Source organism: Chiloscyllium punctatum, chromosome 40 (assembly GCF_047496795.1).
Source record: "Chiloscyllium punctatum isolate Juve2018m chromosome 40, sChiPun1.3, whole genome shotgun sequence".
In the NCBI taxonomy this organism is placed as follows: Eukaryota; Metazoa; Chordata; class Chondrichthyes; order Orectolobiformes; family Hemiscylliidae; genus Chiloscyllium; species Chiloscyllium punctatum.
The window spans coordinates 54733473-54749889 of record NC_092778.1 but is presented as its reverse complement, the minus strand read 5'-3'; the positions used below and the strand labels follow the sequence as shown (position 1 = coordinate 54749889).

At 45.0% G+C, this 16417-nt stretch overlaps 1 protein-coding gene across 1 annotated transcript in view; it reads right to left on the bottom strand.

Moving 5' to 3' along the window:
• LOC140464627 (general transcription factor 3C polypeptide 1) overlaps positions 1-9504 on the bottom strand; it is a 67342-nt gene extending 57838 nt beyond the window's left edge. The window contains exons 1-4 of the mRNA XM_072559948.1: positions 9248-9504; positions 6503-6712; positions 390-566; positions 161-304 (exon numbers count right to left, since the gene is read on the bottom strand). Coding sequence (XP_072416049.1) covers positions 161-304; positions 390-566; positions 6503-6712; positions 9248-9468 — 752 coding nt within the window. The 5' untranslated portion in view covers positions 9469-9504. The remainder of the gene's footprint in view (positions 1-160; positions 305-389; positions 567-6502; positions 6713-9247) is intronic.
• Positions 9505-16417: the final 6913 nt, after the last annotated feature.

Sequence of the window (16417 nt, the reverse complement as noted above, 5' to 3'; positions counted from 1 at the left end):
ACTTTCACTGATACTTGTGATGCATATCTTTCAGCAATGAGTGAAGCATCTCAGCATTGGCACCCGAAGTGTAGTTAACTGCCAGTTATATTATTGCATATTACAACATTGTTTTAAAGCACTGAAGTCAAACACAAGCTTTCAAACGAAACTATTTTACCGGTCAATGTGAAAGCGTTTGAGAAGGAGCAAAATGGAATACTGCTGGTTGCCATTAGGCTGACGAATCACGTGTGACTGCAGAGTAATCAGACTGTTTCTGTCGAGAACTCTTCGGTGATAATGCATTTTACGAGCATCAATTCTACAAAAAAAAAAGGTAACATCATTTTAAAATTAAAACAATTGTACAAAAGGATACAGTTTCTCTGAATGAAATTTGTCCTCACTTGAAAGCTCCACTGTGAAGGTCTCTTTGCAGCTCTCCCTGCCATCTTGCTCTGCCCAGCCTTTCCAGAATGCAGTAAGAATAGTCGGGCAGCTTCAGTTCTGGATCACTTTCCCACCCGATCAGGGCTCGATGACGAACCATTTGAGAGGCAACGATGACTAACCTCTCACCCCATCTAGAGAACAAAACAAAATAGAGGATTCAAAATGAGCCTTTACAGTAGAGTAGATATAAAGAATACAGACCTTTTAGAAGTGTGTAGAGTCACAAAGCTGGTCCCATTTTTCTAAAAGCTGTTCCTTTTCCCAAGGAGACTGTACCCTTGGTTTTATTCAGAGGGGTCGTAAACAACTCCCAGTTCCGATTAGACTGGTTTGGTACAGGCATTCAAGGGTATTGAGAGGCCTTTTTGTTTATTTGTAAACAGATGAGACTTCAGGTCAAAGTGGTCATGTTTTAGAAGTGACCTGTATAATGAAAGGAGAGCGGTCAGCTCTCTAGCTGAGCAGTTCAGTCCAGAATTAGTTAGAAATTCAGCAGTGGACTGTGTGAACAGGCTGCAAAAACTCTCTCTCCTTCTGCCCTTCTAACTTCAACCTGTAAGTGTGTGTTCTGTCTTTACTGTTTTTTCTTTAAAAGGGATTTGCTTAATGGGACTGTTGTGCATATTCAGAACAGCATAATTAAATCTCGTCTGGATAGACTGAGTTCTATAGGGGTTCTCTATTCTGTTCTTTGTGTTTTATTGTGTAATTTTGTGAATAAATTTTTGTCTGTTTTAAAACCTGGTTGTCAACCTCACTAACTTACTCTGGGTACCTTACAATGTACATTTACTAAAATAAATTACAAAGTTATGATCTGGGTTGCCTGCTTAAGAATGTTTTGAGTGGTCTGGCCTAGTCCATAACAGAAGCATTGAGATATATAACTGCAGTGTAACAGAAGTATTAGATCATAATTCACCTATAAAATGCAGGTTTAAACTAGCTAGCTTCATTATTGTTGCTCTTCTGTGTATCCTGTCTGTGCCTTACAACCTGAGGACTCCTCAACTCACTGAATGGACCACTCGATGTCCTCAGGCAAGGCAAGGGATTGTTATCATGATCAGATCATAACCGACATCAGCTATTTTCATCCAGCTCCACGATACCACCTCTGGAATCTCCAAAGGAATCCTTGGCTTCCTTCCTTGTCTATGCCTTGCCTTGGGGACAGCAAGGGACCAGTTTAGAGATGGACGGTGACTACAAAACACTTCATCCCCAGCCAGTTATTGACCCCTCCAGGTTAATGGGTCAAATTTCAAGCTCTCCTATTTTCACATCTGTCAATGCCCTATCTCTCCCTATTTCCTAAAACACCAATTCACAAAAGCAATGTGACCCATGTGTTAAAATGTACTTTTAAAACCAGCTGCCAGCTTTATTAGCTTTATCTATTAGATAAAACAGTCGTAAGATGGGATGGAATTTCAGGGAGTAAACTTTTTGTAACCTGGCCACAAGAATGCCATTAGTAATCCAGAGGCCCCAGGTAATGCTCTGAAGAGATGTGAAAATCAATGGTGGAGATCACAGTGGATCAGGTAGCATCCATGGAGAGAGGGCAAGCTAACATTTTGAGTCTAGATAACTCTTCATCAGAGCTGAAATGAAGTGTGCAGGGGACAGCATTTATCCTATAGTTGGGGAGGGGGAGGGGGTGGCTATGGTTGTGTTGGGTGGAGAAAAGATGTCGATAGTTCAGAATATGAGAATGGCAGGACAATGGTGTGTCTCCAATCAGACCCGAAAGGACAGAAGTCCCCGGGGGATTAGATTACTTACAGTGTGGAAACAGGCCCTTCGGCCCAAGAAGTCCACACCGACCCGCCGAAGCGCACCCACCCATACCCCTTCCCCTACATTTACCCCTACATCTAACACTACAGGCAATTTAGCGTGGCCAATTCACCTAACCTGCACATTTTTGGACTGTGGGAGGAAACCAGAGCACCCCCACGCAGACACGGGGAGAATGTGCAAACTCCACACAGTCAGTCGCCTGAGACAGGAATTGAACCCGGGTCTCTGGCGCTGTGAGGCAGCAGTGCTAACCACTGTGCCACCCACCAATCAGGGGAGGGTAGAGAGGACATGACAATGAGCTAAAAAAAAGAGAGGGAAGAAATGATTCACAATTTGAAGGTGTTGAACTCCATATTAAGTTCAGAAGGCTGTAAAGTGCCTCGTCTGAAGATGCGGTATTATTCTTCCAGTTTGCGCTGTGATTCACTGGAACACTGCAGCATGCTGAGGACAGCATCCTATATGCATGGCCACTTATCTGTCCTCGGCATGTTGCAGTATTCCAGTGAATTTCAGCGCAAACTGGTACAACATCTCATCTTCAGACGAGGCACTTTACAGCCCTCTGAACTTAATATGGAGTTCAACCACCTTTAAATTGTGAACCATTTCTTCCCTCTCTTTTAGGTTGTTCTCATGTCCTCTCTCCCAACCACCCAACCCAGGGGGACTGTCTGTCCTTGCAAGTCTGACAGGAAACACACCACTGTTTTGCCGTTCCAATCACTTAATCTGAACTAGCAAAATCCTTTCTCCACCAGCACGCTACACCCCCTTCCTCCCCCATCCAAACTATAGGATAAATGCTGTGCGGGCCACACACTTCACTTCAGCTCCAATGAAGAGTCATCTATACTCGAAACATTAGCTTGGTATCTCTCCATGGATTAGTGGTGGTGGAAGAGCACAGCAGTTCAGGCAGCATCCAAGGAGCAGCGAAATCAACATTTCGGGCAAAAGCCCTTCATCAGCAATAAAGTCCAGGCTCACCTCTACCTACCTCAACACTGTCCTATCCCCCCTAGTCCAGGACCTCCCCATATACGTTCGAGACACCACCCACGCCCTCCACCTCCTCCAAGACTTCCGTTTCCCCGGCCCCCAACGCCTCATCTTCACCATGGATATCCAATCCCTCTACACCTCCATCCACCATGACCAGGGCCTCCAAGCCCTCCATTTTTTCCTCTCCAGACGTCCCCAACAGTACCCTTCCACTGACACTCTCATTCGTTTGGCCGAACTGGTCCTCACCCTTAACAATTTCTCCTTCGAATCCTCCCACTTCCTCCAGACCAAAGGTGTAGCCATGAGCACACGTATGGGCCCCAGCTATGCCTGTCTCTTTGTTGGCTACGTAGAGCAGTTGATCTTCCGTAATTACACCGGCACCACTCCCCACCTCTTCCTCCGCTACATTGATGACTGCATTGGCGCCACCTCGTGCTCCCGTGAGGAGGTTGAGCAATTCATCAACTTCACTAACACATTCCACCCTGACCTTAAATTTACCTGGACCATCTCTGACACCTCCCTCCCCTTCCTGGACCTCTCCATCTCTATTAATGACGACCGACTTGACACTGACATTTTTTACAAACCCACCGACTCCCATAGCTACCTGGATTACACCTCTTCCCACCCTACCTCTTGCAAAAATGCCATCCCATATTCCCAATTCCTCCACCTCCACCGTATCTGCTCCCAGGAGGACCAGTTCCACCACAGAACACACCAGATGGCCTCCTTCTTTCGAGACCGCAAATTCCCTTCCCACGTGGTTAAAGATGCCCTCCAATGCACCTCGTCCACGTCCTGCAACTCCGTTCTCAGACCCCACCCCTCCGACCGTAACAAGGACAGAACGCCCCTGGTGCTCACCTTCCACCCTACCAACTTTTGCATAAACCAAATCATCCGCCGACATTTCCGCCACCTCCAAAGAGACCCCACCACCAGGGATATATTTCCCTCCCCATCCCTTTCTGCCTTCCGCAATGACCGTTCCCTCCGTGACTACCTGGTCAGGTCCACACCCCCCTACGACCCATCCTCCCATTCTGGCACTTTCCCCTGCCACCACAGGAACTGTAAAACCTGCGCCCACACCTCCTCCCTCACCTCTATCCAAGGCCCTAAAGGAGCCTTCCACATCCATCAAAGTTTTACTTGCACATCCACTAATATCATTTATTGTATCCGTTGCTCCCGATGTGGTCTCCTCTACATTGGGGAGACTGGACGCCTCCTAGAAAGCGCTTTAGGGAACATCTCCGGGACACCCGCACCAATCAACCACACCGCCCCGTGGCCCAACATTTCAACTCCCCCTCCCACTCTGTCGAGGACATGGAGGCCCTGGGTCTCCTTCACCACCGCTCCCTCACCACCAGACGCCTGGAGGAAGAATGCCTCATCTTCCGCCTCGGAACACTTCAACCCCAGGGCATCAATGTGGACTTCAACAGTTTCCTCATTTCCCCTTCCCCCACCTCACCCTAGTTCTAAACTTCCAGCTCAGTAACTGTCACCATGACTTGTCCGGACTTGTCCTACCTGCCTATCTCCTTTTCCATCTATCCACTCCACCCTCTCCTCCCTGACCTATCACCTTCATCCCCTCCCCCACAGACCTATCATACTCTATGCTACTTTCTCCCCACCCCCACCCTCCTCTAGCTTATCTCTCCATGCTTCAGGCTCACTGCCTTTATTCCTGATGAAGGGCTTTTGCCCGAAACATCGATTTCGCTGCTCCTTGGATGCTGCCTGAACTGCTGTGCTCTTCCAGCATCACTAATCCAGATCTGGTTTCCAGCATCTGCAGTCATTGTTTTTATCTCACCATGGATGCTGTCTGACCCACTGTGATCTACAGCATTTGTTGTTTTCAATATGGGTCCCAGCAGCTGCAGTAATTTGCTCCTACACTGTTCTGAACAGGTTGGTTCAAATTCCACCATAGAAGCTGGAATTTAAATTCAATTAAAACGTAATGTAAAACTCATCTCAGAAATAATGGCCGACAGAAATATCGCCAATTATCAAAAGCCATCCGGTTCACTCATCCTCTATACAGAAGGATAACCAACATGTGACTCCAGGGCCTCAGCAATGTGGTTAACTCACAAGCATCTCTGAAATGGCCAAGCAAGCCTTTCAGTTCTAGTCTAGTTAGGGCATGACAATAAATGCTGGCCTTGCCAGAGAGAGACTTTTGATGACATTTTTGCATTAATCAAAAGAGCTAAAATCAAGAACACACGCCAGAAGATCAACAGCATTTCCAGGATCAAATTTACTAGCGAGGAGGACAACGACCAACTCCCATTTCTAGATGTAACAGTTACAAGGACACAGGATGGTGAATGCACAGCAAAAGTGTACAGAAAGACCGCACATACTGATCAGATCCTAAACTACAATAACAACCACCCCAACACCCACAAAAGAAGCTGCATTAGGACCATGTTCAAAAGAGCAGAAATACACAGTAGCAGCCCGAAACTGTGAAGAAGGGAAGAAAAACACCCATACCAAGTCTTTGCTAAAAACAGATACCCTATAGCTTCATCCGCAGAAGCCTAGTGAACAAGCAGCGCCAAGACAAGACATGCCCCAACACATTGTCTACTCTCCCATACATTAAAAACATTTCAAAACTGACAGCTAGACTGCTCCAATGTCTAGGGACTTGACAGCACACAAACTGACAACCACACTCAGGCAGCAGCTCACCAGAATAAAGGATGCGATATGCACTAGGCGCACTAAGCACTATGTAGGACAAACAGGCAGATAGCTAGTAACCCACATTCATGAACCCAGCCAGCAACTAAGCGACACAACCAACTCTCCCTGGTATCCACACACACAGACTACAAGAACCATGAGTTTGACTGGGACAACATGATACTAGGACAGGCCAAACAAAGAACAGCAAGGAAATTCCTGGAAGCACAGTCCTCCTCCTCCTCAGACTCTATTAACAAACACATTGACCTAAACCCAATATACAATCCACTGCAATGGAAAAATCGGAACTGGCACCAACCAGAAACAGCTCAAACAGAACCACATCAATTCAAAGTGAAACAATACAGCAGCGCTTCACACAAGGCAACACAGCACTGATGATGTCATCAAGAAAGGGGATGGAACATCTGCCAACAAACCTACCAGCTCAGCAAACAGACCAACAGCATCCTGCTGAACAACAAAGAAAACTTTGAATTTGAGATAAGCTTTCATAGCTCACCTGTTTATAGCTTCATCCAATGTGCACCTTGGTATAAACTGATGAGTCCTTATATCTGCAGTTACATCTTTTCGCTTGTGAAAATGTTGACAGGAACCCTGAATTCCATCTTTATTGTCAGAAATAATGCAAACTGGATAGATATCATCTCTAGGTGTAGGATCCCTCCGCGTCTCTTGAATTCCTGTCTCTGGATCAATTTCTTCATATCTTATCAGGAACAAAACATAAAAAGATTAAAATGCAGTTGAACATACAAGGTACTGATCAAAACAATCATACTTACAAATTAGAGTGTGCATTCTTCATGAGTGAATATTACATTTAGAAAGCAAAATATTCATTTCATTGAATAACAAATTGAACACAGAAGATTAAAGTTTTGAATCTTGAAGCTTTATAATCCTAGTTTAGAACAAAAAGGACTGTAACACACAATATAGACAAACAATATGTGATCAGTTCGGATTTATTTTGAAACAACATATTTAGTACTTTTATTTTAGCTTTTCATCATTGTTTTCTATTTCAGTAAGTTCATAATTGAACAAATGTAAACGTGTTCCATAAAGTAATGCTATTACTTTAAGGGGGGGCAGGGGAGAATGGAAAAAGGCAATGGCTTAGTGGTATTATCACTGGACTATTAATCTAGAAACCCAGGTGATGTTCTGGGGCCCTTGGTTCAAATCCTACCATGGCAGAAGGTGGAACTTGAATTCAATTTCTTAAAAATCTGGAATTAAGAGTGTAATGAAAATCATGAATCCATTGTTGATTATTAGAAAAACCCATCTGGTTCACTAATGTCCTTTAGAGAAGGAAACTGCCATCCTTACCTGGTGTAGCTCCAGACCCACAGCAATGTGGTTCACACTCTGGGCAATAATGCCACCTAGCCAGCGACACCTCATTCAATGAATTAATAAAGTGAAAAAAATTCTTAGTACAGCAGCTCACTCCAGCTCATACTGCGCTCAACGTTATTGCGCACTGAACACTGTACTGTGACAAGTGGACGTTAAACGCAAGAAGAATTAAACAATTCACTGCTTTAACTGTTTAAGATTGTTCCTGGAGGACCACATGAAAACAACGGCCCAGAATTTGCCGAAACAGAGAGGTTCCTTACTCTCTTTGGTGCTGTGGAAACTGTCACATCCACCTGGGAGGACAGGGTCTTGATTCTCAATCTGAAATATGGAAACTCTTAAGTGCAATGATGCCTCACTGCTGCACTAGATGTCAACCCAGATGATGTGCTCACATTTCTGGAGCAGGGTTGGAACTCAAGATCGACTGACCAGGAAACAAAAAAATTCCAACACGGAGTCTCAGGTGCGGCAATATCACAATTTTCAAAATCACAGCCTTGCTTTCAATCCATTAAAAAAAACTTACTCCTCCCCTTGTCTAATCTTATCCAGCTTTCCAACACTGAGATGTCTGTGCTCTTCTAATTCTGGCTGTGTCAGTATCACTGATGGCCCCAGGATCAGGAAATTTCTCCTTTCATCAAAATTGCACCAGAGACAGTATTTCTGATGAGACATTAAATTGGACTTCCGTCAGCTCTCTCAGTTGATTAGATTAGATTCCCTACAGTATGGAAATAGGCCATTTGGTCCAACAGGTCCACACTGATCCTACAAAGAATAATCCAACCCCCTACATTTACCCCTGACTAATGCACCTAACACTATGGGCAATTTAGCATAGCCAATTCACCTGACCTACACACTTATAGACTGTGGGAAGAAACTAGAGCACTAGGAGACACAGCAAGAATGCACAAACTCCATACAGACAGTCACCCAAAGCTGGGATTGAAACCAGGCTCCTACTGTTGTGAGGCAGCAGTGCTAACCACTGAGCCACCATGCCATCCACTTAAATACAAGTTGATGTAAAAGATTTGACTTGACTCACTTCCCCACCATCCTGCAGCACAACCACTCACAGCTCTCCACTATCACCCAAACACCTCCAGAGTGAGCATTCCCAGCTTTTGCCATCACTGGATTGCAAGGCTGTCTATTCCATCTTCAACATATTCAACGATGGAACATCTACAACTCTCTGCTCCTCCCCTACTTTCCCTTCCCATCCTCTTCCTGCCCAACTCATTACTCTACCTGGAGAAAATAAGGACTGCAGATACTTCCTGCCCAACTCATTACTCTACCTCCCATCTTCCCTCTCCCTTGTCCTTCTAGCCCTTTGTCTCCAAACCTTCCATCTTCCCTCCCTCTCCCCAACTACTTTTTCCCCCCCCATCACACCCTCACTCCCTCCCACATCTCACACTCACCTCCACCGACTCAACCCTCCCTCTATCTTCTTTTCTCCACGCTTCCCTTCACCTCCCCAACCCCATTTTCTCCCCTTTGTCTTCTGTACACAGTCCCCCATCTTCACAGTGGCTTAGTGGTTAGCACTGCTGCCTCACATCCCCAGGGACCCAGGTTCGATCCCAGCCTCGGGCGGAATGCGTCTGCAATGGTTTCCTCCCACAGTGTTAGGTGAATTGGCTGTGATAAGTTGCCTGTAGTGTCCAGGGATAAGTGGCTTGGTACATTAGACAGGGGAAGTGTAGAGTAATAGGGCAGGGGGAATGAGTGGGTTACTCTTCAGAGGGTCAGTGTGGGTTTGTTCAGCTAAAATGACCTGTTTCCACTAGGGATTCTCTGATTCTTCCTACTTTTCCCCCCCTCACCCCCATCATCTTACCCCCCCACCCCCCACCTGTCATGGTAGACCAGGGGCGGCCTCTCCTGGGGCAGCTGGTAGAAGGTGAACTCCGGGCAGGCGGCGAGGGCCTCCCACACGAACTGCTTGGTGGCCGGATCCAGGTGCAGCGGGAAGGTGGGGACGCGGTTGTCGAGCCGGAACCACAGGGTGGAAACGGTGATCCCGTCCAGCCCTTCGAGGGCAACCTCATCCAGCAACGACTCCAGGGCGGCCATTGCCTGCCTGCCCGGCCAGCCGGTCCTCCTGCGACAGCGCCCGCCCGCCGTACAGCGGAGAACCGCGTTACTGCAGCTAAGTGAGCCTGAGAGAGCACACACTCGTAGACAAACACTTATACAACACCAGTGTGGTCTTTAGCTCATTTCATGTCCCTAAAACTGTATGCAACAACACAACAGCAAAAAAAAAGGAATAAAACAGAGAACTGCAGATGCTGGAGATCTTAGATTATTGACTCTCGACCATGAAATATAGGTTTAGGGTGACAGCGGAAAGATATATCAGGGGCAACTTTTTCACACAGAGGGTGGAGTGGGTATGGAATGAGCTGTCAGAGGAAGTGGTGGAGGCTGATAAAATTACAGCATTTAAAAAGCATTTGATAGCTATATGAATAGGAAAGATTTAGAGGGATATGGGCCAAGTACTGGAATTAGATTAGGTTAGGATATCTGGTCGGCATGGACGAGTTGGACTGAAGGGTGTGTTTCTCTGCTGTACATCTCTATAACTCTCTGACTCTAATGCTGACCTTGCTAACATTGACGTCTCTTGTTCGCCCTGTGCAATGTTACCTGTATGCCTCCGTCTAAATCTTTTGTTCTGTACATCCTTGCTTACTATGGTCTGCCTGTGCTGCTTGTAAACAAAGTTTTCCACTGATAAATTGATACAAGTGACAATAAATAAATCAGTCAATCAACCGATCGGAACCAAGCAAAAGCAGAATCATAGGAGCAAATTACCGCAGATACTGGAATCTGGACTGAAAACAACAAATGTTGGAGATCAAGGTGGGTCAGACAGCATCCACAGAGACAGAGCAATCCAACGTTTCAAGTCTAGATGACTCTTCATCAAAATATTTGTTGATTTCAAACCACAGTCAGTCTGAGGAAGGGTCGTCGGACCGGAAACGTTAACTCTGATTTCTCTCCATAGATGCTGCCAGACCTGCTGAGCTCTTCCAGCAATTTCTGTTCTTGATTCTGATTTACAGCATTCGCAGTTCTTTTGGTTTATAAAGCTGAAATTGTTTTTGGTTTGATTTATTATTGTCACGTATTTAAGTACAGTGAAAAGTTTTATTTTGCATGCAACACAGGCAGATCACATGATACAAAGTGTATAAAAGGGTAGTAGGACAGAGCGAGGAATACAATGTTATGGCTGCAGAGAAGATGCACAAAGAGCCAGATCAACATTAAATTTAAAATTTGAGAGGTCCATTCAGAAGTATAATAACAAAAACAGAAATTAGTGCAGAAACTCAGCAGATCTGGTAGCATCAGTGGACAAGGAAGCAGAGTTCACTGGACTTGAAATGTTAACTCTGCTTTCTCTCTCCACAGATGTGCCAGATCTGCTGAGTCTCTCCAGCAATTTCTGTTTTTGTTTCAGATCTTTAGCATCCAAGGTTGTTTTCTTTTATAAAAACAGAGAATGTTGTACAAACAAAAAAACCCAAATAACTGCAGGTGCTGGAGATCTGAAACAAAACCAGAAACTCATCAGCATCTGTGGAGAGAAGGTAAAGTTAATGTTTTCGGCTCCAATGACCCTTCATCAGAACCGATTGTAGCTAGTTAAAGATTGATATATAGCTGAAAATGGAGGAGAGAGGAGTAAACGATAGGTAGAACTGCAGCCAGAAAGAGAAAATAGCAACTGGACAGACAGAGGGAATGGGTAAAACTCAGTCTGGGAGAATCGGTAATTAATATCAGCTGTAATGTAACCAACCCCTTGTCAGCCACAAATGGTCCCAGAATGCTGTACAAACTCAGCAGATGTGGCAGCATCTGTGAAGAGAGAAGCAGAATTCACTGGACTCAAAACAGTGGGATGCTTTTCAGAGGGTCGGTGTGGTATTGATGGGCCAAATGGCCTGCTTCCATGCTGTAGGGATTCTGTGTTGCAAGACCTGTTGGGTTTCCCCAGTTCCTTCTGTTTATGTTTATTAGAATCATCACTTCCCTTGTGAAACATGGCACCATTTCAAAATTGCTGGCAAATCAAAATTGCTGCTATTCCCACATAGAGATTAATATGGACTCAAGAACCTGACCACTGAGGCTGGATCAACTATACAGTGTAAAGTCAGGTCGGATGTTTTGACGTTTTTGATGCAATTTCACACAGTGGAGGCAGTTTAACCTCTCCCTTAATGTCAGCAAAATGAAGAAGCTGGTCATTGACTTCAGGGAGTGGAATGGAGGACACACCCCTGTCTGTATCAATGATGCTGATGTGGAGATGGTCGAGAGCATCACGTTCCGAGGAGTGAATATCACCAACAATCTGTCCTGGTCCATCCATTTCGACGCTGCAGTCAAGAAAGCACACCAACGCTTCTAATTCCTTGGAAGGCTAAGGAAATCAGACATGTTCACAATGCCCTTACCAACTTTTATAGTTGCACCACGGAAATGATCATATCCTGTTATCTCAAGCTTGGTATGGCAACTTTTCTGCCCAAGACCACAAGAAGTTACAGAGAGTTGTGAACACAGCCCAGTCCGTCACAAACATAAGCCTTCCTTCCATTGACTCCATCTACACTTCCCGCTGCCTTGGAAAATAGCCAACATGATCAAAGACCCTTCTCTTCCACCCTCTTCCAATCAAGCAGAAGAGACAAAAGTTTGAAAACAAATTCAAGAACAACTTCTTCCCCGTTGTTATCAGACTTTTAAATGTACTTAGAGTCATCGAGTTGTCGAGATGTGCATCACGAAACAGTCCCTTTAGTCCAACTCATCCATGCTGACCAGATATCCTAACCTAATCTTGTCCCATTTGTCAGCACTTCTAAACCCTACCTATTCATATACCCATCCAGATGTCTTTTAAATGCTGCAATTGTACCAACCTCCATCACTTCCTCTGGCAGCTCATTCCATACATTCACCACCCTCTGCATGAAAAAGTTGCCCCTTATGTCCCTTTTATATCTTTCCCCTCTCACCTTAAAGCTGTGCCATCTATTTTTAGACTCTCCCACCCCAGGGAAAAGACTTTGTCTATTTATCCTATCCATGCCCCTCATAATTTTATATACCTCCAGAAGATCACCCTTCAACCTCTGAAACTCCAGGGAAAACAGCCCCAACCTATTAAGCCTCTCCCTAAAGCTCAAATCCTCCAATCCTGGCAACATCCTTGTAAATCTTTTCTGAACCCTTTCAAGTTTCACATCTTTCCGATAGGAAGGAGACCAGAATTGCATGCAATATTCCTAATGTGGCCTAACCAACATCCTGTACAGCCCCAACATGACCTCCTAACACCTGTACTCAATACTCTGACCAATAAAGGAAAGAATACCAAATGCCTTCTTCACTATCCTATCTACCTATGACTCCACTTTCAAAGAACTATGAACCTGCACTCTAAGGTCTCTTTGTTGAGCAACACTCCCCAGGACCATACCATTAAGTGTATAAATCCTGCTCTGATTTGCTTTTCCAAAATGCAGCACCTCGCATTTAGCAAAATTAAACTCTATCTGCCACTCATCAGCCCATTGGCCCAACTGACTGAGATCCCATTATACTCTGAGGTAACCTGCTTTGCTGTCCCTACACCTCCAATTTTGGTGTCATCTGCAAACTTACGAACTATACCTCCTATATTCACATCCAAACCACTTATATAAATAACGCAAAGTAATAGACCCAGCACTGATCCTGGTGGCACTCCACTGGTCACAGGCCTCCAGACTGAAAAGCAACCCTCCACCGCCACTCCCCTCCCCTGTCTTCTACCTTCGAGCCAGTTCTGTTTCCAAATGGCTAATTCTCCCTGTATTCCATGAGATCTAATCTAACCTTGCTGATCAGTCTACCATGGGGAACCTTGTCGAATGCCTTACTGAAGTCCATATAGATCACGTCCACCACTCTGCCCTCATCAATGCTCTTTGTTACATCTTCAAAAAACTCAAGCAAGTTCGTGAGACATGATTTTCCATGCACACAGCCATGCTGACTATCCCTAATCAGTCCTTGCTTTTCCAAATACATATAAATCCTGTCCCTCAGGATTCCCTCCAACAACTTGCCCACCATCGATGTCAGGCTCACTCGTCTATAGTTCCCTGGCTTTTCCTTACCATGTTTCTTAAATAGTGGTACCACATTAGCCAACCTCCAGTCGTCTGGCATCCCTGTGACTATCGATGATCCAAATATCTCAGCAATGGCCTAGCAATCACTTCCCTAGCTTCTCACAGAATTCTAGAGTACACCTGATCAGGTTTTGGGGATTTATCCACTTTTATGCATTTCATGACATCCAACACCTCCTCCTCTGTAATATGGACATTTTGCAAGATGTCACCATCTATTTCCCCACATTCTATATCTTCCATGTCCTTCTCCACTGTAAATACTGACGCAAAATACTTGTTTAGTATCTCCCCATCTCCTGTGGCTCCACGCATAGGCTGCCTTACTGATCTTTGAGGGACCCTATTCTCTCCCTAGTTACCCTTTTGTCCTTAATATATTTATAAAATCCCTTTGGATTCTTCTTAACCCTATTTACCAAAGCTATCTCATGTCCCCTTTTTGCCCTCCTGATTTCCCACGTAAGTTTACTCCTCCTGCCATTATACTCTTCTAAGGATTCATTCGATCTCTGCTGTCTATACCTGACATATGCTTCCTTCTTTTTCCTAACGAAACCCTCAATTTCTCTAGTCATCCAGCGTTCCCCACACATACCAGCCTTTCCTTTCACCCTACTGTCTCTGGACTCTTATCTCATTTGTGAAGGCTTCCCATTTTCCAGCCACCCTTTCACCTGCCAATATCTGCCCCCATTAGCTTTTGAAAGTTCTTGCCTCATACCATCAAAATTAGCCTTCCTCCAATTTACAACTGCAACTTTTAGATCTGGTCTATCCTTTTCCATCACTATGATAAAACAAATAGAATTAAGGTCGCTGGCCCCAAAGTGCTCCCCCACTGACACCTCAGTCACCTGCCCTGCTTTATTTCCCAAGAGCAGTTGAAGTTTTGCATCTTCTCTAGTAGGTACATTCGCATACTGAATCAGTAACTTTTCTTGTACACACTTAACAAATTCCTCTCCATCTAAACCCTTAACACTATGGCACTCCTAGTCTATGCTTGGAAAGTCAAAATCCCCTACCATAACCACCCTATTATTCTTACAGATAACTGAAATCTCCTTACAAATTCTTAGATAGTTGAGTTGACCTTTCTCTGCACCTTCTCTGAATCTGTAGCACCATACTCTGCTTATGTTCTATTACCCTGATGTACTTTTGTAAGGAAAGATTTGTCTAGATAGCATGCAAAATAATACTTTCCACTGTATCTCAGCACATGCAATATCAATAAATCAAATAACAATCAGGCTTTCACAAGGAATTGAACAGTTCCTTTGAAAAGGAACATTAAGGAATAGTCAGGAGAATGGCACTAGCTGAGATGATCTTTTGAAGAGGTGGCACCCACAAAATGGGCAGAATGGCCTTCATCTGCATTGTAACAGTTCTGTGATTCTGCAAAAGGGATTGTCACATTACTACAATGCACTGATTAATGCACACACAAGCAATGAATTGTGGCCTGAAAAGACTCCCCCTTGTTGCTAAAGTAGTAATCACCTTCTAAGATCTCATAGTGTCCACATGGCACAGGAACTATTTCTTCATACCTTAGATAATTTCTGTACCTTGTAGTTAGAGTTCGACAGGCATTGAGGATGAAAAGTGATCACTTATTTAAAAGGTGAAAATTGTATTTATAATTAAGTGACTCTGAGCAAATCTATGTGCCTTCCCCTTTCCCTTCCACTACCTCAGGGCAGTGTCAGAAGGGGAGCTGGGCTAAAGGGAGCCTGCCCAACAGTGGAGCCCGTTGTTCTTGGAGTTTTTGTTGGGCAAATCTGGAGGCATTTGAGGTTAGAGGAGCCAGGCATGCACCTTCCTCGGCATGAACTCCCACAGGGCTGAGGATGGTAGGAAGGGTGGAGATGAAAGGCCTGTTCGCCTCAGAGGAGACATCATTGGGGCCTGTACATGGTTCATCCTTCAGCTGGGTACCTACTGACAATACCCTGTCCCCTTGTAAGGAAGAGGCACCTGGAAAGAGTTTAAGGACCCTTACCCCTTGTCACCTTGCCATTAGTGCTAGAGTGACAGAGGGCATTTCTGTGTGTGTATCTCCAACAGACGCTGAGAGGGCTTGACCTAGCTCTCCATGGCAGCTGCCAACCTGTCCAATGAGGCAGCTAGATGGTACACCTATTGGCAATGGTGGAGGCCTCCAACCTTTGAGTCAGTTTGCCCAGAACCTTGGACATACCTGCCAACTGCTGGTGTGACTGCTTGTGTATTTTAATGAAGTTGGCAATTCTGGGCACTATGGGGAAAACCGTGTTCAGACTAAAAGGTGGTCAAAATATCTGTCCAAATCTGCCATCATTAGGGTGACCTTTACCAATGGGCACACACTTTGTAAGCAGGCAGCCATCTTCAGTTCACTTTGATAAAGTCATTGTCTGAACACACGGCTCTGTGTACGCTCAGGGGAAGCTCTTACCTGGGGCGAAGCAGGAGCTTGATCAGTCCTCTGGAAATAATGAGCTCAGCTGTTTCTTCCCTGACCAGCTGCAGAGATGTGGCAGTGATGTGCTCTGAAGAATGTGCTCCTGATTCTAGTCTAGCTCATGTACCCTCCGAGGGAGTCAGTATCTGAGCTAGTGGGGAATGCAGAATGTATTGCCAACAAGGAGTCAAAGTTTGGGCATGGTAAGAACACCTTCATCGTGGCGCACTTGGGAAAGTAACACAGTTCGTGGGAGGGTTGGTATGGACTCAATGGGCTAAATGGCCTGCTTCCACACCATAGGGGATTCTATGAATGTGTGAAAACAAAGTGGACGCCATTGACCTTCTTCCTTCATGGCTGG